General features: G+C 34.5%; 2 protein-coding genes across 5 annotated transcripts in view; both read right to left on the reverse strand.

Moving 5' to 3' along the window:
* LOC123675582 (calsyntenin-1) overlaps nt 1-5,562 on the reverse strand; it is a 217,516-nt gene extending 211,954 nt beyond the window's left edge. Inside the window, exon 1 of one of the 2 annotated variants that reach the window (XM_045610960.1) lies at nt 5,354-5,562. In XM_045610960.1, coding sequence (XP_045466916.1) covers nt 5,354-5,423 — 70 coding nt within the window. In that variant the 5' untranslated portion in view covers nt 5,424-5,562. The remainder of the gene's footprint in view (nt 1-5,353) is intronic. The other variant, XM_045610959.1, reaches the window with a different exon arrangement.
* A 13,328-nt stretch (nt 5,563-18,890) lies between these two features.
* Nucleotides 18,891-26,005, reverse strand: part of LOC123675584 (scavenger receptor class B member 1) — a 129,471-nt gene continuing 122,356 nt past the window's right edge. Inside the window, exon 11 of one of the 3 annotated variants that reach the window (XM_045610962.1) lies at nt 18,891-19,528. In XM_045610962.1, coding sequence (XP_045466918.1) covers nt 19,235-19,528 — 294 coding nt within the window. In that variant the 3' untranslated portion in view covers nt 18,891-19,234. The remainder of the gene's footprint in view (nt 19,529-26,005) is intronic. The other 2 variants (XM_045610963.1, XM_045610964.1) reach the window with 2 other exon arrangements.

Here is a 26,005-nt window from a genome sequence, read left to right on the forward strand (position 1 = left end):
ATTAGCACTCAGACAATAAGAAATCGCCTCAGAGAATATGATTTAAGGCCTCGTGTCGCGGCAAGAGGCCCAGCTCTCATCCCAGCCCATCGAAGGGCGCGTTTGCGTTTTGCGAGAGAGCATATCCATTGGGAAGAGGCTGATTGGGAAAGAGTTCTCTTCACAGATGAGTCTAGATTCTGCCTCTACCATTGTGATCGACGTTCCCTTGTATACAGACGTCCACATGAAAGATATGCAGGTTGAAGTCTCTCGAATGGAATGGCCAGCAAGAAGTCCAGATCTCAATCCGATTGAGCAGGTTTGCTACAACCTCAATAGAAGGCTGAGAAGTTCAGAAAATCATCCAGCTACTCTTAATCACTTAGAAATCCAACTCAGAGAAATCTGGGAAGGATTAGATCAGAACATTTTAAGATCACTCATTTTGAGTATGAACCGTCGTTGCCGAGCTGTAATTAACGCAAGGGGTGGAACTACCAAGTATTAAATCACTTATCAGCATGCCAGTATTTTGAAAATTGTTTATTTCTCTTCTTTCACATAAGATTCGGTGAAATCCTGAAATTTTCTTCCATTCAATGTGTCTTGTTTCGTTCAAAACCTTCCCGAGATAACAAAAAATAAGTTATAAAGTCAATGTAGAGTTAACTTTCATTAAAATTGAGATTTTCAGAATGTGCGTTAATTTTTTTTGCGCAGTGTAGTTGTCGGAACGCTCATAGTGAATATGTGCATAAAAGTGTGGTTACTGCACCTCAATAGACTAGAATATTATCGAAACTCTCGTAAGAGACAGGTGACCAGAAATAAAATTAAAAAAAAAAAACCTACAGGTGTAAAATTACCAATTGTCGAAATAATTTAGATAATTAGGTATCTGTTAATTGATTATAATAAATTTATACTCCAACGAGGTATTTTATCATCTCCGATTACATGCATCAAGTGTTCGTAATAACAGAGTAAATAAACAATTCCTTGTCTGTAATTTAAAGGTCAAACGTCAGAAATTACTAGGAAGTGAATCACCGCATGAGGAACTTGAGTCTGGATTTGTGAAATTCATTCAATTTCATTTTGATAGTAATCTAGATAGCATAACTGCATAGCATAAATTTTAAGAGGCGTCTCGGATTCTCGGAAGCATTTGGAAACAATGGATCCATTATTTTATTTTAGCTCTCGAAATTTCGAACCAACAGGAAATATCTACTAAATCTCGGGAGCAACTGCATTCACTTATTACAAAAAAATATCCAGACAGGGGATAATTCGAGTATATGAAAGTTGAAATGCGAATTTCTTTTTCAGATTTTTGTTTATCGATTTATTTTAGAATTTTATAGTTTGAATTAAATTCTGCTCTTATTGTAAAATGTACCGGGTTTTTCACCATAATTTGACCCCCCTTTAACTTTGTTACTAAAAGAGGTACAAAAAAATGTTTTCTACAAAAGTTTCACGAAATGAAATATATAGAGAATGGGCAACATATTGATTTCAACTTCATTTTTTTAAATGGAACACCCTGTATATTTTTCTATATTTAACTCTTTTTCCCCTGAGTTCGAATATATAACATATGTTTGGTCTGACTCTTTTATTGTGAGAACCACAGAGTTTCAAATTTTAAGAACTACCTGGCAAGCTAAGTTATCAATTTTCAAGTGGAAGGCTGCGATAATAAAAAATGCTTTTTTTGAGTAAGCAACGATATGACACCCGTTTTTCACTATAAATTGGAATTGGATGATTTGGATGCAAATCCATATATTCTCTCCTTGCAGCTTTCTTATTTTTATTGTTCTTCACATAATTATTTCAAATTTTTCCGCTTCTGTGTAGTGATATTCGATGAATATAAATATGACAAATGAATGTTATATTTCGTTGCTCACTAGATACCTAAAAAAAAAAGGATTTTGTATTATCGCAGCCTTCCACTTGAAAACTGATTACTTAGCTTGTCAGGTGGTTCTTAAAATTTGAAACTCTGTGGTACTCAGAAGAAGAGAGATAGGCCAAACATATGTTATATTTTCGAAATCAGGGGAAGAAGAGCTAGTCAAATATAGAAAAATATACAGGGTGTTCCATTTGAAAAAATAAAGTTGCAATCAATATGTTGCCCACTCTGTATTTATTTCATTTTGTGAAATCATTTTGAAAATCACTAGTCGATTTCGTGAAACTTTTGTAGAAAACATTTTTTTGTACCTCTTTCAGTGACAAAGTTGAAGGGGGGGTCAAATTATGGTGAAAAACCCGGTATCTACATCATTGATGAACAAAGACAATTCTGAGGAGTTTCGTTCTTCAGTTGCGCTTCAAACAATCATTTTGTGTTCTTGAGGTTTTCGGTCATAATATTGCGATTCAATACTTTCAAGGTATTGTCGAGTTTTGAATTTCAACATCACAGTTTTGTCAATATAATATGTAATCCCCAGAAAGCAGTGAATTAATTTGTAGCTTCTCTTCTAATTTGTAAGTCGACTACCCTAGAATAGTTTTTTTCTGACCAAGGTAAAATATATAATAAAAAATATATATATAAAGATATTTTCAAGGTCGTCTAAAGCACTAAGGCCCTACTATATTTTATGCGGTACCTTCAACGGCTCCCTCAAATAAAACTCTCTCATAAACTTTTTGACCCTACTTTCGTGACTTATTTACCGACAGAGAATATGTATAGAGGATGGATATGTCTGTGTGTTTAACTCTTATGAGGTTCCCCCCTGGACTAATTGAATAAATGGAGTTAGAAGGTAAGCGCCAGCCGTCTATTGATGTTTAATTTTCATTACAATATATTCTATAATTTGCTTGAGAAATTGCCGAACAATATTCATTACTCAAACAACATTAGTGTGATTGTAAGAAGTTAGAATTATGCATTGATCCTCCTTTTGATTTCTTATGAAATCAAAAACTACACGAATTTCTACCTGTTTTAAGATTATTAGCAAATTTCTCAAGATTTATTTCAAATTCAAATTACACCTAAAGAAAACAAGCTTCACATCTTTGATATAAAAGTCGAAAGAGACAAAAGAGTCTAAATTCTCTTATGTTTTGATTTGATATCAATTAAATGATAGATCGAAACAACTCAGAGAAGTTTTTGCTCATCTGTATAAATGATACCTGAGTGTAAACCTAGTTTTATCAAAGAACTAATTTGTCCAAACACTGAACCCAACTGAACTTTTTTTGTTTTCAACTCAGAAATTTCTGTGAAATCTGACGAATATATTCGAAGATATTAAATAAATTATACAAAAATAAATGAAAGTCAAATGATTCTCAGAAAATAATGAAACTTGATGTAGTTTTAGGTGAGAGTATTAAATATGAATGGTAATGGATCTATATTTTTCGTAATGAGTACGAATCTCCGAGAAACATGAAAGGGCATTAGCGGCGCATTTGCACCTCAAACTAAACAAACGAAATTTCAAGTCGCTAGTTCTTTCTTTTCAAAGCTATTGTGTTCAAGTACGATCGGTAAAACGGATGGAATTTGACCATGAACATTCTTCTTTGGAGACTCCAGTCGTTGAAATAAATTTCGGGACAAAATTTGCACGTTTCTAGACATTTCGGCAGTATGGAAGCCTTGATTCCTGAAATCATTAAAATTGCATCTGAAAATTGTATGAAGACGTTTCATAGAGAATTTATTTTATTGATGTAGGTACACTTTTAAGATATGTTCATACAATTTTAATCATTAAAGGTTTCTCCTCGGGTTTCGCCCATCACAAAATCTACTAATAAATAATAGAAGTTTCATTTTTAGGTTTTTTTAGTTGACAAATCAAATTCATTGATTGCCAATCATTCAAAGGATTGTTTCAATTTTTCTACGAAATCTCGGTTGCTTTTCAAAATAAATTTTGGGTCGACAGTACCATAATTTACACATGTTAAAGCCACAATTGCGGATCTCTGTCAAATATAAACCACTAAATTTCAGATTTGAATCAGAGGCGGTTCCAGAGGGGGGTAAAGGGGTAATTACCCTCCCTCATCGAATTTTTCATAGTTTCAGAGCCGAATCAGCTTTCAACCAAGAATAAATGCTTTTGTAAATGCAGAATGTTGTTTGCTTAATTTGTTATCAATATGATAATTGAAAGAAATTTACATTTTCAATTATTTCCATGTTGGGCAGATATTGTTGACTAGAAATTATTTTCATCTCATTCTGGTTACAAACCAAAGTACCTATGTTAGTTGTTTTCATTATTTCGTATATCTTTTAGAAATACAATTCATATTTTATCCATTATCTCGCCTAAACAGTACAATGGATCCGCCACTGACCTAAACTTCTGCTTCAAATTTTGCATTTATTTGACATCCCCAAAAGTGATATATATCCGAGTATATTTAATTCATGAAGATGTATATGATATTTATAGGTATATCATATTCATATGAATGTGATATACATATGTATGTGTATCACTTTCATAGAGACGTCATACACATGTGTTCATCGACATCAATACATTTTAATAGATACGTAACATACGTTCATTTGAAATTTCATTCTGTTCACCTTTATTCAACTTATTGACCATATAGTTTATGTTAGTAACTACTTGACGGAAATTCTTCTTGATATCTATTAAAAGTATTACACCCAACTTTATTTCGTTTAGTACCAATAACCAAACCATAAAGGTACTCGCGAGGGTACTCGCCTGAATAAGTCAACATGTAGCTGACGGAAAAATTGTTGTATTGAATAAAAATTTCTTTGGAAATTAAGTAATTATGCGATGATTTTACCTCTTGATTGATTCATCTTAGAAAAATAGTCTCGTAGATAAAGTCAATTCGAAAAAATAATATGTAGAAAGTTTGAATAAAAGATTCACCCTTCATTGCATACTGATAAAATTTCACATCCGTCAACAATGTGCAGATATTGTAACAGGATGAAAAAATTTGACTCGGAATGAAAACAACCACCGCTTTTGAAATAACAAAAGAAATAGCGAATAACTTATGGGAGACAACGATCCCCAAGGCGCTTATTTCATATGCAGGAAGAGGGGTTGTCTAGAACAATAAATCAAGAGGTTCCCAATAAGAAGCAGGGTAAGAACCGACCATGCGTTCAGGTGCATTATTATTTCTACCAGAACTCGCCGAACGAGTGTCTACCGTAACGCCATTTTGTCTCTACACCTGTACCAAAATACCGAAAAACACTAAAATGCACCCACGACGCTCATCCGACGTAGAGGACCAAGATCTCGGATCGATGTCAACGACAGTGCACAAAACATTTCGATCGGCTTGAAAATTGACACCTGCAGGTAGACAGACTCACCTGCGTACTCCTCTAGGCTCGCCAAAGTCGTTCCAAATAGAATTACACTAATTACACTTATCACAAGCATGTTTGTAATGTTCTTTCGCGACAAATCCGACACTTTTTATCGTTTTTTTCGTTAGAATAAACACTGTTTTTTCATAGCGCACTGCGTCTCACCTTGGACGGCTCAATTTCCTTTTGAACTGACTTGACTGGTTCTGGTGAAAAGGTAGAGAATACTCGATCGTAACGTGATTCACGGTGACGCCGGTAGAGGCGGTGCTGTCGTTCGGCCAAACACGCCAGCCGTCGTATCGATCTGTGCTTATGGTCCGTCAGGTCGGATTTTACTAGTTGGTAGATTTCTGCATTTTCATTTGATTTTGTTGTTCGCGCTTGCAAATATGCGTATGGGAGGAATTTTGCATTTAAATATTATTTGAATCATTGAAATTTTTGTTATTCCTATTTAACGAAGACGGGAAAAATAGAATTTTGCGGTGAAATTTAAGATTTTATACTTCCCATTTCGTCTGTTCAAATCGCATTAAGGACCAACCTTGATAGAAAAATTGTCATGAGTTGATTTTTCTGAATTTTTCGTGTGTTGTGAAATATGGACTCCCGAACAATAAAGTATATGGGACCTACTATATCCCATGACTAGTTTTCGGGATACATGTTGTCGAATTTGGAAATTGGCATTTCTTCAAAGTAATATTTCTTATAGGAAAACATCTTAAATGAAACACTTTTGCGCGACAAATATTGCTTATCCATAGGGTTATCATTTTAGACTGGTTTTTAATAAAAATTATTATTAAATACGGGGTGAGTCGAATATTATTCAAAATGAAATTCGCTTAGTTCAAAATTCACCCTGTAATTGAAATAGTCTTCCTTGGAAATTTCCAATTTTTTGTCATCACTCTTAGTTCGAGTACATTATAATAATGTCAAACAGTATTGGCTTTGCTAAGACCAGTTTTTGAGATACACAGGGTAATATATTGAGAGAGGCGATCGTTATTACAAATATTTTTTGACATTATAATAGTGTACTCGAACTAAGAGTAATCACAAAAATGCGAAAATTCCCAGGAAGACTTTTTTAATAACAAATTGAATTATGAACTGAACGAATTATATTTTGAATAATGTTTGACTAACCCCGTATCTAACAATAATTTTTATCAAAAGTCAGTCTGAAATTATTACTTTATGTGTAAGCAATATTTGTCGCGAAAAAGTGTTTCATTCATGATGGTTTCCTAAGAGAAATATTACTGTAAAGAATCAACATTTTCCAACATCGACACCCTGTATCTCGAAAACTAGTCATAGGATTGAGTTGGGCCCAGAGACTTTCTTGTTCAGGAGGTAATATTCTATTAAATACGAATAATTCATAAAAAATAAACGGTGACAATTTTTCCATAAGACCACTGCCTAGTCTTTAACTACTTTGGTTAAAGCTGTGGGAATTTTTCGAAATAATCATAAAATGGATATTTATACCAAATTCCATGGATCTTCATTTTCCAATAACTATACAAACAATACCACCGAATTTTGTACGGGACTGACTCGAAAATATTCACAATATTGAATATTGTGTTGATAGTACATGTAAAATTAATGTTACAAAAATATATAGGTACTAACTGACGAAGAAACTGCAACACCCGGAAGTAGCTGTTCAAATTTAATTTTTTTTTTGTTGAAACATAGATAGTATAGCAAGAAGTAAATGATTGAATTTGGAGAAAAAGATCGTGTAGGTGTTTTCATGTTAACAATTTTTGTTACTTGAATATTGTAGTCTTTCAATGGCCCTTTGTGTTGTTCTGAGCTTGTTAGCGCTTCTGCAAGTCAGAGTAGTCGTCTCTAGCCCATATGTGAGGATCGGAAGGATACAGGTGTTGAAAACTTTTGATTTGAGGTTGATAGGTATATCAGGATTTCTGAGGGTGTGGCTGAGTTTTCCAGCAGCGGCCCAAGTCATACGGACTCTTCTTTGAATTTCGGCTTGCTGGTTTTCTATTCCCAGTTTTATTTGATGACCCAGGTAGATATAATCCTGAACCCTTTCTATCGCTTCCATACCTATCTGGATGTTCCTCTCTTCTGTTGTGAGGATTTTAGTCTTCGCTAGGTAACTCCAACCTCGCAACCTCCAAGATCGTATAAGGAACGAAGAGATCAGACGACGAACACGGGTGGAGGATGCAATAAAACGAGTTGCTACCATGAAGTGGGCTTGGGCAGGACACGTTGCTCGACAGGACGACACCCGTTGGACAAGACATATCATGCAGTGGAGACCGAGACTGCATAAAAGAAGCGTCCGACGACCCCCCAGAAGATGGATGGACGACATTAGAGAGACTGAGGGTCGTAACTGGTATAGAACAGCTAGGGATAGAGAAGAGTGGAAGAAAAGAGGGGAGGCCTATGTCCAGGAGTGGATTCTGAAAGGCTGTTAAAGAAGAAGAAGAAGAAGAATATTGTAGTCGTTTTTTGCAAGTTTTTCAAATTTTAAAACAAACCAGCTGTTCGAGGAGATCCAAACTCGATGTTTAGTTGTTGTTAAAATGCCTAGAGCACGTGTACGAGGAATATATCGCCAACTAAGTTAATTAGAAAGAGGACGAATTATTGGTCTACGGGAGGTGGGGTTGTCATTTCGAGAAATCGCTAACCGTATAGGTACGTTCCGAAACTACTGTTATGAGATGTTGTCAAGCGTGGTTTGATAATGCCCAAAATCGAAGAAGAGTAGTCACCGGACGTCAAAGGGGCTTAATTGAAGTTCAAGATCGATGTCTATGACTTATGGCCATTAGAGACCGATTTTCGACAACTCGATCTTTGGCTGATGAGTGGTTAGGAAAACAAGGCCATCCTGTAACTGTCCAAACAGTTTACCGCCGGATGAGGTCTTTTGGACTGCAGTATTATCAACCCCATCTTGTATTACCTCTAACGGTTGAGCATCGCCGGCAACGATTACAGTGGTGCAGAGAATGTAAACATTGGAATGTGGAATCAGGTCCTCTTTACTGATGAATCTCGATTCTCCTTGAGTATATGATGGCCGAAGCAGGGTTAGGCGAGTCGAGGAGAAAGACGTGAACCTCAGTTTGATGCTAAGTGTCATGTACACCGGACAGTAGGCATTATGGTATGGGGTGCTCTTGCACATGTAAGTAGATCACCTTTAGTCTTTATTCGAGGTAGCATGACAGCGCGGCGTTACCTTCAAGAAATAGTGGGGCCATATATTCTCCCTTACCTTAACCGGCTCGAGAGTCCAATATTTCAGCAAGATAATGCCCGACCTTATGTTGCCAGAGTTAGTTTAGAGTTTTTCGAAGCAACCCATGTGAATCTTTTGCCATGGCCGCCCAGATCCCCCGATCTTTCGCCCATAGAGCATGTTTGGGACATCATGGGTAGAAGGCTTGGAAATTTACCCTAGTCCCAACGGACTTTGGCGGCTCGATAAATGAAGTACAGGTAGCTTGGGATAGTAACACTCAAGAAGAAATAGACCATCTTATTGCATCAATGCCGAGACTTGTTAGGGATTGTATAGATGATCGCGGTGGACAACCACATTATTAACAAATTTATTAAAAAAAAATTGTAAACCCTTCGTTTTTTCCTCTAAATTCCAATCATTTACTCCTTGCTATACTATCTATGTTATACCAAAAAAAATTTAAAATTTAAAGAGCTACTTCTGGGTGTTGCAGTTTCTTTGTCAGTTAGTATATTTAACTTTCAAACATATTCGCTGTTGATTCTGGTTGATAGAACAAACATGACACCCATTATGTCCACGTGATCATCGAAGCCAGAGTAATGCGATTTGGGAAGCCCAAGGCAGGAATTCACAATGAGGAGTTAATTTATCCATGACATATTATTCATGTCCTTATAACTTGTAAACAAACAAGATATCAGTAAAAATTTAATTTCCGATAAGAGATTATTGAAGGAACTATTCGGAAAAACTTAATCAACCTAAAAAAATGTATTCCACTAATATCCATAAAGTGGCTTTTGCTGTTTTAAATTTAGGCTTCACAGTCCTCCTTTTTTTAAATAGGAATATATAGATTGTGATATATCAAATGAAAGAACATTCGATTGCACATTGAGCGGTTTGACTGAAAAAAGAATTTGTGAAGCTATTTTTATTACAGAATTAACATTAGGTAGGAGGATATTTCTCAATATTTATTATTTCAAGAATAAGAACCTGACACCAATCACAAATAGTTAATTTTGTAATAAAAAATAGCTCAACAAATTCTTTTTTCAGTTACACCGCTCAATGTGCAATCGAATGTCCTTTAATTTGAAATATCACAATCCATATATTTCTATTTGAAAAAAACAGTAGGTAGAGGGATGTGGATCGAAAATTCAAAAAAGCATAAGGAGACCTGCATTTGAAAATAAAAATCCATGGATTCGAGGATTTTCCTTGAGAATAATTAGTAAGAGAACAATGGTCTGAATGCAGTTACTCTTCAATCACAAATTGTAAATTATTTTCTGATTTTTTATGAAAAACGGCACAACCAATTCTTTTTTTTTTGCCACATCGCTGAATAGATAATCAAATTACCTTTCATTTGATGTATTACAATCCATATTACCCATTTGAAAAAATCAAGTAGAGGTTTAGAAATATCAAATTCAAAAAAGCATACGATAAATTGCTTTTGAAACGAATATTATTTCAGATTTTAACAGAAACAAAGAGTCGGTAATACATTCGTGTATTTTTTTATTATTTTTCATTTCTTGGAAAGTATTCAGCGTTGTTAAAACCAAGTTAAGGCGCATTATATGATTTTATTCACTATTTTATATTTAGAATTCTTAGTTGTCTTCCAAAATTTTCCTTAATTTAATGGAAACATTTCATCAATTTGATGAATGACTTTTCATTTTATTAATGTTAGTGTTAATTAGTTGAAAAATTAAACTGAATTTAACAACTACCCTACAATTAACTTTTTCGTGGAATTTATGTACACTTTTGGTTCAGTGATCAATTCAATTCAATTCAATTCAATTTATTCATCAATAAGTATAAATATACATCAAACAAAAACTTCACTTGCAGAAATATACAGCCTAAGCAAGCTTGTATGCTGTCATTATCTGCTTCTACAACTGATGAACATTCTCCCCAGTTATACAAAAAATCAATACATTTATTGAAAGAGAAACAACAAAAATGTAGATTACCAATTGGAAGGCATAACAAGCCTAAGAAATATAAAAAAAAACAACAGATAACAAAAAATTATGTCGATAGGATGGCTTCGAACCCATCAGAATTAACATACATAAATTCGGAGACGATATCTGAAAATTTTACTTCTTACATTGGTTTTTGATTTAAGTTCTTGGGAGAGGAGGTTATAACATTTTTTTTATCAAACTCCAAGGCCTTTAAGTATAACATCAAATCATTACAATTTTTTGGTATACTACGTATATTAAAATTTACCATATTCATTTTCGATAGACATATCGAATTCAATCTCCTTTCTAGCATCATCAACACCAAAATATTTGTTCTCTGTGTCATCCAATTCTGATCCGAAGCAATCCATTATACAACTACAATAGCAAAAGAATAGTAAAAATATAGTAAAAAAAAAAAAAAATTCCACGATCAAACTCTACAACAATTGTAGGCAGTATATACAGTGAAACTACCCCGATAAGCGTATAAGAACTAAACCTATATAGAAATCACCTACATCATACAACATAATAATACAATTCAATACAATCATTATCAACTCATTTAAACTGAGGAATCTACGTCCTGTTTATCATTAACTGAAATTACACCTTTTTCAGTTCTAACCTTAATTATACCATCAACAGTCCACACATTCTTGGGAAATTTCGCTATGGCATACTTGAATATATCGATTCTTTTTCTGATTAGATCTTCTTTCACAAATACCTTTGATCCCACAAAAAGTTTTCTTGATGAGTAAAATTCATTACGATAAGATTCATCTAAAAATTTGACAATAATCGGACGTATTTTGTTTTTAACTCCTTTTCCTAAACGGTAGCAGGATTTTATAAATCGTGCATCAATGTTTACCATTTTATCTTGACACATGGCTATAAGTTTTTTCTTCAGATCCGAATTATCACATTCCGGAATTCCAAAAACAATAACATTGTTTCTTTTATTTTCTTGTTGTAAATGTTCCAAATTAGACTCGGTCTTGTGAAGCCTTGATTTTAGTTCTTCCAAATTTCGATCAGTAGAAGGAAACTCATCTTTTTGCAATCGAAACTTCAGCTGTTCAAACTCCTCCTCCATTCTGTCTTTAATCTTGAGCATTATTTTCTCAGTAATGGTATCTAAATAGCAATCCAATACGGCCACTACTGTCTCTTTAACGATTCCTTTCAATTCTTCTATATTTCCTCTAGTTAAACCCATTTTTGAAGATTTCTATCGATTATTATTCGAATGCGGAAAACTAGTTATCGGAGCAATGAAATGCGATCTAATCGCGACGACACATGCGGAGAGAATAATTGAATTTAACTTCAAAATCTGGGGATTCTTAACATGAATTTCTCGTCCAACAACGTTACCATTAGAAGTTATGTTATTTCTTTTAAAATTGAGATATCGCAATAAATGAAAAAAACTGTTCAGAAAAGATGAGACATCTGAGTGTTCGTAAGCATTCTCACCAGTCACCACAAGGTGTTATGAATAATAATAATAATGTTTATTCAAAATAAACATAAATAATTACAGAGGTATTTATTTCGCGAAATATTTACCTGTGCGTAATTAATATACATTTCAAAATTTCAAAAATAATACAATTTCTAAAATGTACAATTCACTTCAGAGAAGTTAATTACAACCTGTTTGTGACTTTAAATTAAAAAATGATTCTTAATACTGTTTCATGAGGATGAAGTGAAACACAATATAAATATTCATATCCTCCACAAGATATGTATTTTTGTTCACTGCTGTTTATAATAAGCAAAACAGAAAGTAGGTAAATGAGGAAATTGGTAAAATCGGCTATAGGGTTCATGAGAAAATTGACAAAAAAAATTGTTGAGAATTTGAATGTTTCCTAATTTTGCACGTGTGTTAATGAGGAAAACATTCATTATAGGTACATTTTCCCAGTGAATAGTTCCACACATAATAAAGGTATGGATTATTTATTAAAACCGACGGGATATGTTATATTGCAGAGATAATTCAATTTCAACATGCAATTAATACCTTGGGGATCTATGATGGTATGAATATAAAATGAATTGTGTTCGTAACCGGAAACAAGTTTTCCGGAAAATGATCCTGATAGAGTTATGACGTAAGCTATCAAAGGGGTGAGTAATATTATACCTTTCGTTTCAGGATATATGAGACGCAGTTTGTCAACAGAACTGCCCTTTGCCACCCTTAAACAACCGCAGCTGTCGTAGAACAGCTGTGCTGTGTCATCCCTACACCTAAAACAGCCCGAGTTGAGGTTCGTTGTAATGCAATTTCGCCACCTGAAATTGCTACTGAGGATTTATATCCACAATTACTCCTGAAATTTTGTTTCTATCAGCCCTAAGATGTCAATTAACGGCTATTATGTTTAACGTAATGTGTGAAGAATAAACTATAGTAATAAATCAATAAACCAAAATTGTACACCTAATGAATGTTTTTGTAGTGTACCTTGTGGCACAAGCGCAGCTAGTGGGCTGCAATGTCAAAGCCAAACCCAAATACCAACAATTCAAACAATGAAAATGGAAATGGAAAAATCCTTATGTCTTTAATGGATTTTCGTTTAATATTACCCAGCATCATTTGTTGATTCGATCGGCCACGTCTTTATAGAAATAATTTCTTCTTAAAGATTGGGGAGACCGGGCCATTGTGGGGTACATAAGATCTGCTAATAATCTGGTACCTTGTTGATAAAACAACTTTAAATCATTGTTTACTAACAACATTTATTAACAGCGGCATATTTGCGCACAAATTTTGCAGGTTTTTGACTGTTGTGTCTTCAAGTTAATATGATAATTTCGGCAGCTTTATATTGAATGAACTTTATCCAAATAATCATCTTGTCAAATGTGAATTACAAAGTGATAACATTTGAAAATATTAGCTAAAAGAGTTCCCAAAAATATTCCTAGAATCTGGAGTAAGGAATAGTTAAATATGTAATAAATAAATATTTCATGTTTTTTCGGCTGTTTCCATCATCTATGCGGTTGGTTGTTTACGACGTTTCGGCAAGCATTCGCCTGCCGTCTTCAGGGTGTTGGTCCTGAGAAGAACCGATTGTCTGGTTCTGAGAAGAACCGTTTGCCAATCTTGATCTGTCTGGACATGTACGCACCATACTTTTTTCGAGTTCGTATGATGGTATCGGGGTTTGAACTTTAGTCGTATTGGTTGCAATCCCTTCACTCTCACCACTAGTCTACAGAAGCAAGTTACCTTAAAGATTTTTTCTATACTCTTTTTGGCTCTTGGTATTTGATACGCTACAGCTTTCCTTAATTTTTAATTTAGTATATCATCACATGCTGTGTACTTCATTTTTAGTGTTCCCACAAAAATAATCCATGCATGTGAGATCGGCTAATCTTTCATGCCAGTTTACTTTACTTTAAGTTCATACTTGATATGATTTTTATTTTATCAAAGTTCATTCAATATGATGAAGTTGAATAAATCATCTTCATCCGAAAAAACAATACCAGTAAACTCAAAATTTGTTTATTTAGGTGAAAGAGATAAATGGAGCACATTATTTCAGACCCGTTACTGCGAAATTTAATTATTTAATTGTTATGCAAAATAGATCGACACACATTATTCAGAGATTAACCGGTCCGTATTTACAATGATTTAAAATATATTTGATGTTTGATGCTAGATGAAATGTAAAACGTGACAGTAAAGCCAATATTGCCAATATACTAATTTAATAGTGTTCAATGTAGTTTATGAACGGAATTGATGTTATAAAGGGTGTTTTTTTAGAGCTATAGAACTTTACAATGCAATAAAACAACAATGGATTATTCGATTCACATGAATTTTATTTATCCACAAGATAATCTTGTGGAATTACATTTTGAATATGATTTCTGGCATATGACCGCCACTGCTGGCTCGGATGTAGTCCAATCTGGACGTCCAATTTTCGATTACTTTTTCCAACATTTGTGGCCTTATATCGGCAATAACACGGCGAATATTGTCTTCCAAATGGTCAAAGGTTTGTGGCTTATCCGCATAGACCCACAGAAAGTAGTCTAGCGGTGTTAAATCACAAGATCTTGGAGGCCAATTCAGAGGTCCAAAACGTTAAATTAGGCGGTCACCAAACGTGTCTTTCAATAAATCAATTGTGGCACGAGCTGTGTGACATGTTGCGCCGTCTTGTTGGAACCACAGCTCCTGGACAACATGGTTGTTCAATTCAGGAATGAAAAAGTTAGTAATCATGGCTCTAAACCGATCACCATTGACTGTTACGTTCTGGCCATAATCGTTTTTGAAGAAGTAAGGACCAATGATTCCACCAGCCCATAAAGCGCACCAAACAGTCAGTTTTTCTGGATGTAACGGTGTTTCGACATACACTTGAGGATTAGCTTCACTCCAAATTCGGCAGTTTTGTTTGTTGACGTAGCCATTCAACCAGAAGTGCGCTTCATCGCTAAAAAAAATAAAATGGACGTAGTGCGCGATACGTATTCCGCACAGAACCATTATTTTCGAAATAAAATTGCACTATTTGCAAGCGTTGTTCAGGCATGAGTCTATTCATGATGAATTGCCAAACCAAACTGAGAATAAATCAGTTGACAGCTGTTGAATCGGTCGACATCTTGAACAGTAATGCCAATTTAAAGTTATATATCTCGAAAAAAACACCCGTTAGATGATATGTAGAGAGCGTTTTACTACTCAATTTCTAACACTTATTCAGGCTATCCAATTTTATACATAGAATTTCACAATGAAAGCATGTTCGCTTATTCATGAAACACTCTGTACCGACTGTTCCTAAGTCAACTTCACACGAGTAATAGCAATTAGTACTTGTGATTAATTATTATGCAACACTTATAATAAAAATTCACAACATTCATCTGAATATGTTGACCTTGGAATAAAGACATGCACAGAATGTGTTATTTTAGGCATGTGGGTATGGATTTTTGTTGTTTTTTTGCTCTTTGTTCATTTTAGGACTACCAGATTTGAAGTGTATCTATGTTCTGCCAATGATTTTTTTTTTGAGTTCGTTTTGTGTCGGTAAAAAGTGCAAATGGGAGTCCTGTCAATAGTTGTATTTTTTTGGGATCGTTGAAATAAAATATTTAAGAATTTTCATTTTAGAGTTGTGAATCCAATTTTAGATGTGGATAGATGAAGACTTTGCTCATATTTAATATTATCCAAATTCACTTATTTTTCTTCTTATAATTTTTTAAAGTTGTCCTACAACTAATGAATCATATTTGGTCTTTCGATCAAAATATATTAACATTCTTTTATATTAAATAGCAAGGTCTCACAGGTAGAAGAGGGCCGATTGAACGGCCACCACACTGCCCAGACTTGAAAACTTTAGATTTTTTCCTCTTGTTACATTCAAAGTTACCCGAGATCGGCACATTGTGCCGATAAATTGAAATTAAAGTTTTCCACAACTTAGGGAGCCAAATTTGAAAATAGGTAATATTTTTGTCTAGAAAATAATCTCAACATTTCGAAAATCTTTTGTAGTAAAAAAAATTAATTATTTTCATGTTTCATTGAAACTCTTGCTATAGTAATCATTCTTCTTTATTTTTTAGAAAGTATCATACTAATGAATAAAATCAAGCGAATGGCATTATTTTAGGCAATCGAATCGCCTTTGAAACAAGGTAAGATTTTAGAGGTTGCTGTAATCATGTTTACAGGGTTGATACAAATTGATTGGAACCAACCGCTTAGAATGTCCCCCTAGGCCCCTATAAAGCATGTATAGGGGCCGAGATCTTCAGGGTGGTACTCTTTCAAATTTACACTCTTGCTCCATTACCTTATAAAGCAATAATGATTCTATTTCGATTTGTGTTCAATTGTATTGAACTGTACTTTTGTGTGATTCTAGAATCCAGGGATGAATGAACAGCTTAGAAAAATATTACTCACATCTCGATTAAGAAAAATTATTCAGTTTATTTATCATTTATTTATATCAATATTATACAAAATTGCAATATGCAATTAATTATAAAAATATATCCAATAATATATCACATTTCACTCATATGGTTTTTTTAATAAAGAATATTCATTTTCACAGTAAAATTCGTACGTCTTTGTATATTTTTGAGCAAATTGTAAAATTCACTATTCCTTCCTAAAAACTCAACACGGATTTATAATTAAGATTTCGAAAACCTCAATTATCATAAAAATGATTCTCATTGTAAAAAACTCAATTTTTGTCACATTCGCATTGTCCTCTTGAAGTAGTAAATTCATAAACTAATAACTAACTATATATCCTGTCAAATAGTCAGCAAGAATCTTTGGTATTTAAGCAAATATCTGCATGACTGTAACTGATTGTTATGCTATTTCTCCACCTGTTCTGACTGAGTTCTAAATGAAAACACCAATTGACTAAAACTCATATCAGAAATATTGAAAAGTTGCAAAATTTTGAGAAAGAACGTATATAATCTCTCACATTCACCTGAAGAAAATGTTTTTGACATTTGGAATTAAATAGAAAAAATATTTAGTAGAGCCCATCTAGTTTTACAGAAAATTTAACAATAACCCTACACTTTTTGATTCAAGTTCTTCCTTAGTTGGGGGCATCATCAGAAAAATTAATTTAATAACCACTTATTTTAGGAAGAAAATCCCTTGTTTTCTGAGTGAAAATTCAGTGAATAGCTGTTATTATACAGGGTGTCCCGTAAAGACCACGTCAAACCGAAGGAGAATGTAGATCAAAGGATAACCCACCTGTTATGACAAAATTTCCATGATAAAAGTCTTACCGTCTTCGAGGTATTTTTTTTTTTTTTGGAAAATAATGAATTTTTGCGTCTTTCAATAGTTTTGTCCTTACGGTTGGTACAATTTTACACCTTTTTGTTCTGTAAAATATTGCTGAAGAATGATTCTAACGTTTACATTAAAAACATCCTCCGAACATTTTGAAGGGGGGCTATGAGAAATATTTTTATTGGAAATTTTGGAAGTGGATTATTTTGTTCATGAAGTTGAACCCATCGTAGTGAAACCAAAATGTACCGAGCTACTGCTGCACATTACACCAATAAATTGTCTATTTTATAGTGATTTCAAAAAGGTATCACACAAGTCATTTGGTATTCAAAGAAAAAAGATATGGCTGTTTTAATCCAAATGGGTACGTTTCTGACAAAATCAAGTTTGTGAATTCTGTTAAGAAATCTTCGATGTTGCATTACTTAGTGAACAATGACAATTGTTTATGTGCGAGAATATTCTTCGCATAATTATTCACTTCAACGAAATTCAACTTTGCCGGCAAATTTCGCGAAAACATCATGCAGATCCAGAGTTTTTAATAAGATCATATGGAGCGACGAGTCTTCCTGTACCAAGGATGGGTACATGAAGACCTAAATCCTCAGGACTTTTAATATTGGAGATGCCTAAAAGACAAAGTATACGCAACACCCATACGTGATGAAGCCGAATTGCGGATTCGGCTACAATTTTACCAACCGTAAGGACTATTGAAAGGAGCAAAAATTCATTTTTTTCCAAAAAAAAATATCTCGAAAACGGTAAGACTTTTATGATGGGAATTTTGTCATAGCAGGTGGGTTATACTTTGATCTACATTCTCCCTCGGTTTGACGTGGTCTTTACGGGACACCCTATATATTAATATCTTCTAGAGAGCAAACAAAACAACGAATAAATCTGCTATCTTGTATATGTCATTCGTGGTCAAGGAAAGTAAATGTTGGAGAACTTATAGTTAAGATATTCTCAACGAAGGAATCGAACAAAGTATTGCTTTCATCCAAAGATATTTGGTTTATCATCGTTCGATCCAGAATGAGTAACTTAAGCTGATATACTATAGATCTAATATCTTAATTCATTTTTCGTTTTCGTTCTCAAAACTATAGGGATCTCTCATAGAACATGTATAATTCTACACTTGTATTGAAATTAAGGGAGATCACCACCACGTGGTTTTTCGAGCATCAGTCAAACTTTGGTACCCATTCATGTCCCCTCTGACGCTTATAATTTTACCTCTTTTGTAATGATTTTTGGAAGGTTTTTTCATAATATTTCAAAAATATATTAGTACTTCGTACAAAGTACATATCATCAATTTTTTTGTTAAAAACGAAAAATTACTAGAAATTTTTTTTTTTTTCATTGCCAAATTATAAATATTAACGTTCTTCCATGTAGATTATTGTTACGGGAAATTATGTGAAAATCCCATAAAAATCGGTAATTTGTAAGAAGAAATATCTCTTTTTTCGTTTTAAACTGAGCATGCACGTGGTGGTGTTCCCTCTTAGTATCACCACTGAGATTGAGTGGTAACAGGGAAAAGTGTACTTGGTTATATCCCATGCGTGATTATCGATAAAAGTGAATATACATTATTTCTCAGAAATTTTTTGCAACCTTCGAGTAAAAAAAAATTCGTTGAGAATATAAATAGGAAATCAGGAACAATTGTTTTGATGCGTTCTCAAATACCACTCATTCAACTGCCACTCGACCTTGAATCGGAGTCGATACTTTCGAACAACGTTTCAGCCTCTTTGAGGCTCCTCAGGTAAGTCTATTAGCGTGTATGCCTCGTGCCTCATGATCAAATGTTCAGGATGGTGTATATAGGCGGCACTCCTCCTCTGTAGTTGCTTCATGCCTATCTCTATAGTTCGTTTTGTGAAGAGAAGGGATTTGTAGCCGTTCACGAACATCCCGATGAGTATGCAGCTTCCGATGAAGATGAAGCTGTAGGTCATTAGGGGGCAAGCAATTTCGGCGAACGTCGTACCAAGGTAGATCCAGCGTCGAATTGGCGGCGTCAAGTCATCAATACCCTGTGGACATAATAATATAATAATAAATGAGTTTATTCAACTGGAAAAAGTCGAATTGAAATCTAACTCAGTTCGAATATTTATGAAATTGATTACCATTTCAGCAGAAGACAAATAAAAATGAAAAGGGCCGGCGTGAGTTTTAAGCAAAACATTTTTTGACGCCCCTGCTGAAAAAGTTTCAATAACAGCATGATCATTCTCATGACCCCCTTGTGAAAAGAAATAGTACTTGCTCCTATGATATTACAGAACTTTCTTCTTGCAATCGTGTTGCACAAAAAATGAAATTCTAGTGAATGCAGAATATTGAAATGTTTCCATATATAGGTAATATTGAAGCCAAGTGTTTCCAAAATTTTCGAATCGAATAAAACAACAAAAGAGAACAAATACTTAATCATAAGTCAAAAATATTAAAATACACAGAGTATTATATCGTAAACATAAAAAATTCACACTGACACTGCGTACGATCGAAGAATGATAACCTATCACACCACAAATACAAAAGATGGTAGGGCCAATAGAGCATGCAAACTTTCAGTATTACTTCGAAAATAAAATAAACATTTGTTCTGCTTAGTAAATGCAGTTTTCAGATTTTTATTGCAGGAAATGTTGACAAACCCAGCAAAGCGGAATAACCTTATGTTGTTTTTAAGAATCAATGATGAAATATGAGAAGGCGACTAGCAAACTAGGCCGAATTGTTGCCGCTCAAAGAGTGGCGCCTGAAACGGTAACTTCATTGTTTCACTTATAACGCCGGGCCTGAAAAGGATACTCAGAGAGAAATGCAGGGTGGGCCAAGGCCGATGGTACCCTGAGTCCCTAGATTTTTACGGAGCCACTACTCCATCGACCTAAAATATTTCTCAACGCTGTAGTGTTGCCGCAATAAGTACAAACAACTCCGATATTCCAAATAGAATACATTTTATTTTATTTTATTTATTTATATTATGTAATTCCCTTCTGGACCTTTTTACATCTCTTTCTTCTGAGTTGGGATGTAAACATAATTATAATTGTCTTCAGAGTCGAATAAATGGATGAAACAAAGAAAAAAAGAAATTCGGTTTAATCCATATCATGGTTTTTAAGTGATTTTAAAATGTGGGGGTGATTAGTCGATGTACAGGGTGGGCAAATAAACGAGGTAAGCGGCTATATCTCAGGATCCACTCATCGTAGAGAATTTTACCACTCAAGTGTACAAAAAAACACACTGGAAATTGTTTTGAAGTACATACTTCTTCCGCTAAGGGGCGTAATAGCTACCGTCGAAATGAAAAATGAATTTTACTCGAAACTGTTTTATATGAATTTGAAGAAAAAATATAATGACTGTAATCCTTCGAAAATTCTCTATCTTTTTGAATTGTCACTTTCGATTTTACGATAAGGATAAGTAAAAGTTAGAAATCTGACTGATTGAAATGCCTGTAACTTCAGTTTGGCGCAACATTTTTGAGTAAATTAGATCTCGTCTGAAAAAAAATATTTTGTTGATTGAGGACAAAATATACTCATGATAAATTTGATATTGTTGGTTTCGATAGGGGCGCTAAGTCAGAATTTCATTGTTTTAGTTTCATTTTACTCCGAAATTTCAAATGTTATGATAAGATTTTCTTAACAGAAACAGAAATTCCATAAAATTCGCATGAAAAAACCTGAAGATCGCGTTCTGAAGTTATGGCCGAAAGTCGAAAGAAGATATTCTGCAACTGATGCACTGCGAAAAACCAAATTGTGTCTTTAAGTTCTGACAGAAACAGAAATCCCATCAAATTTGTATGAAAAAACCAAAAGGTCGCAAAGCGATAGCTTCAGGCATTCTGGAGTTATGGGAACCGGCAGTTGTAGAAACTATAGAGAAAATGACTTCAAGACACTTCTTCAATCGTTTTTATTTTTTTTTTTGATATTTTACTCGAATCTTTTACGATATCATATCAACCCCCCTGAAATTTCTTCAAGAAAACATTGGATATTTCTTGAATATTCCACGCTTCTGATTATGTGATCAGCTTGAAATTTCACACAAAGCTCGAAATTGTTGTTTCATATCAAAACTTAAGACCTCAACTCCATTGGTTTTGTATTCACGAAAAAATCGACTGAAATTTTTTAGAAATTCTTCTTGTATTCTCTATAGTTCAGGCTATAAGATCAATATAAAATTTCGCACGAGGCTTGGAATGATCATTATACATCGAAATGCAAATATTATATTGATCATAATTGCGCAGTTTTGAAATTCACAGCGAAATGAAAATTTCTAACAGCCATATTTACGAAACTTAGTCGTATTTCGTCCATTAACGAACTATTTATTTTATTTATATACAAAAATAAGTGAAAGTGAAAAACCCTGAAAAAAATTTTAGAATGTCTGAAAACCCACAAAGTTTGTGATTCTTTTATATCGGTTGCCAAATTTCATTTAATATTCTGTATGAACTCTATTATTAAAATTTCTGCGTGAAAATATCATCATTAACACATTTTTTCACGGAAATAAAATTGCGATCTGTTCTGAGATGAGCATTCAAAAATGTAAGTTGATGGATCCGATGAAATCGAAGTTGAATATTTTAGCTTTCAGCATGAACTTCTAGAAATTTCTGTATTGTTCAGTATTAGTTTTAATGATTAACGTAGGTTCTTTTCATTCCATTAAACGATCTGAATATTTTATTGCTAGCTAGAGTTGAATATTAGGAAGATCCATTTAAGGTTGGGATAATAAGTATTATCACAATCAAGGACTTGAGGAATATCCACCCATTAGTTTACTTTGGAGAGGCATAATTAATCAGTTTGTTGCTAGATCGATAAATTATTTCAACTGGTTAATGAAATAATTCACAAACAATGAATATAATTCAATTAATATTGAAAGTGGAAGTAAAATTATTACAATTGCTGATGAAATACCGCTGGATTGAGAAAAATTGCTGCTGAATTCAACATTTGAGTTTCGACTTTCTATATTCCGTAGTAGATATGCAAAATTTTTTCAACAAAGTCGCCTTCTATTATATTCCTACATAACATCGACATAAAATGTACTAATGATTATTTTAATTTTTTGGTATTTCGTTCAAAAAATCCTATGGGTGTCTCGAACGTTAAGGACTACCGATCTCAGACAATAATTGGAGTCGTCCCTGCGGTACTCCTCTAAACTATTGTCTCCGATCGGTAAAATATCCTTACCGTTCTCGATACTCAATATACAATTTAGGAAATCCGAGTTCAAAGATTGTCGCATCGATTCTGGAGTACATACCGTTATTTAATATATATTATACTGAGACATCTACACTCAATTGAACTAAACCAAGAAAACCCAAAGAAGTATTCGTTCTTAAATAGGAAGAGCTTGACCTTTACAACAATAGATGGCGCAATTGAAACCGAAACAAAAGTCTGGTTGGAGAGCAAGGAATTACGTCTTTCCCATATACTATAAAATGCTTTCATTCTTAGATAGTCTTACTCGGATCAAAGGCATCAATCCATTATTACAATGTTTTATTATCATTCCATTCACATATTCGTTTAAAAAGTATACAGGGTGTTGCATCATAAACTGAACAACTTATATAGTCGTGCAGATGATACCAGGAGAATCATTTTTGCCATATTACATATTCCTCATTTTCAAAACATAAGCAATATTCTATTGAGTGTGGTCAGTTATGTGTACTTTTTGAAGTTAAGATTTCTGGTCATATCAGATTATTTTTGTGTGCTCAATTCAGAAAATGATCCCTGAAAAAAAATTCAAAATGGAGGAAAACCTGTCATGTCCCTGATTTTTTTATCGATTGCCAAATTGAATTCAATTTTTTTGAGGAACTTTATTTTTAGAATTTCACGAATTCTTCGAACACAATTTTTTTAACATGTATAGAGTGAAAAAAATTTTCAACCAAAATTGTTGAAATATTTCACAATTGTATCTACTTTTGATGTGACCAGATATAGTAACTTCGAAGGTTACAACATAAATGACCACTCTAATTAGAATTTTGCTTGAAAATAATAATATAATATATAATAGTGAGGAAGAATTCAAGATGAATCTATCGCTCTTTCCAATGAACAGGAGATAAAAGAAAATGAAATAAGACCTTCTTTACAAATACCTAGGAATGAAACAAAACCGACGAAGACCATTAAAGAATGAAGGAAGACTTATTAGCTGAGTTAGTGAACTCGGTTAATAAGTTCATTCTTTGATGGTTGATTCGTCGACTTATTAACTGAGTTAATGAACTCAGTTAATAAGTCATTATTCGCGCTAGGTATTTGTAAAGATCGTCGTCCGAGTTATGAGAGATAGAGGAGAACCAACAAAATTTTATAAAGGAACCTCAACAGCAAGAAAATCAAAACACTGCCGAGGAATGAAGGAGGCAGATATCTGCTAGACATTATGGAAGTTGACCATGAGCAAATTGAATGCCTACGAACATACTTCAAAGACAAATCAGGCAGGTCAGAGGTCTACAAAGTATTGTGTGAAGCAGACGAATCAAGACCTTCACAACTGCACAAGGAGCAATTGTCATATAACCACCAGACAAACCAAGAAAAACAGAAAAGATGGAGAGAAGCTTACATGGACGACATTTCGATCATGGATCATGTCGACATTGAAGCGTCGAACTATTGGCTTGTCTCCAGAAACGGAAGGTTTTCTTTCAGTCATCCAATATCAAGTGATCTCAACGAGAAATTACTGCAAGTATATCATTAGGGATCGAACTATTTTACTGACGATAGATGCCGATATGGGTGTCCAACGAATGATACAATCCGGGTATCACGGGAGGATGTCAGATGTTTGCAGGAAATGAATATAAAAAGAGACACGACGCAGTAGGAAAGATACTACACCAAGAATATGCAACCAAACTAGAACTAATTCATTCTGAAAAAGTACCATAATACTAGTACCAACCCAAGACCATCCTGGAAAACTGTATTGGGATGGTACAGTTTTGACTGTTAAACAGTCCTTCACAACAGTCCAGATATACTACTAATCGATAAACATCAATATAGATAGCAATACTCATCGAAGTAGCAATACCAAATAATAACAACATGCGTCAACAAGCAGGTTGAACAAATTTCAAAATATAGGGACCTCGAATTTCAGATAGAGCGGCAGTGGGGAATGATATCAACGAGAACCATTCCAATTATCATCTCAACAACTGGAATAGTTCCCAAAAATCTCTCAAGAGAAATATCAACCAATTAGGACTTAGTGAGTATATCGTCTGGACAAAAAGTCATCCATATGGTTCACAGATGGATCAAAAATAGAGAAGAGCACCGGTGTTGGAATATATGGACCTAAACTGAGGGTCTCTAAAGCCCTGGGAAGTAAGCCCTCGATTCTACAGACCGAGATAATGGCTGTTAATGTATGCGCCCAGGAGTGTCTCAAAATGAACTTCAAAGGGGCGCATATCTACATCACCACGGACAGCCAAACCAAGCAGAGATCCCTGGAATCATGTTGTCAGGGGTCTTTGCTGACTTGGGAGTGCCGTAACACCATAAAGCAACTGGCCAGAGGAAATAAGGTGACTCTACTATGGGTACCAGGGCACTGTGGGATTGAAGGAAATGAAAAAGCTGATGAACTTGCAAAAAGTGCATCAAGGTTAAGACCTGCTGGACCTGAGCCTTTCTGTGGGATAGGAAAAGACCAATATAAAGTTGCGGTCCAGCTATGGAAGTTGAACAGTAGGACAATCCACTGGACTAACACTCCTAGACTTGTTCAGGCAAAGAAATTCGTGAAGATTTCACCTACCTACGCCAAAAAGCTCCTGAAGCTGTCGCGAGCCGAGCTTCGGGTGATGGTGGGACTGCTGACGGGGTACTGTCGGTACAAACATCATTTGTACCGTATGGGAAAGTCAGCAGACGAGATTTGCAGGCTCTGTGGATCGGAAGCAGAAACAGCCGAACACTTGATATGCAAATGTCCAGAGCTGGCTGGCCTAAGAACCATTCACATGGGTAAGCCGGTCCTGGATACCAGAGAGGTAACGGCAAAGGTCCCTAAGGAGGTTGTCAATTTTATTAACATCGTTGACGACCTCCCTGGGTTTCTATGAATGAGTAGGGTAGTGAACAAAAGATCTGCATGGTCGCAGTTCCCGGAAGGCTTACCGAACCAAAACGACCCCGATTCAAATAATAATGATAATAGTGAGTATATTTGTGATAAAATGCAAAAAGCTGGTCCAAGGATCGGCGGGATCGCGTGTAAGGGGACCAGGAGTTCGACGAGAACCAGGGAGTACCGGATATGACCGAGCTCTACCCTTCTGATATTTTGAATATCTGGGATTGAGTGGATGTTAGCAAGGATTGAAATAGCCAACCGCGAGGGGAGTTTTCTTTCCTACTCGTATAGGCTAAAGTCGGGATTTATTT

Source organism: Harmonia axyridis, chromosome 3, assembly GCF_914767665.1.
Source record: "Harmonia axyridis chromosome 3, icHarAxyr1.1, whole genome shotgun sequence".
NCBI lineage: Eukaryota > Metazoa > Arthropoda > Insecta > Coleoptera > Coccinellidae > Harmonia > Harmonia axyridis.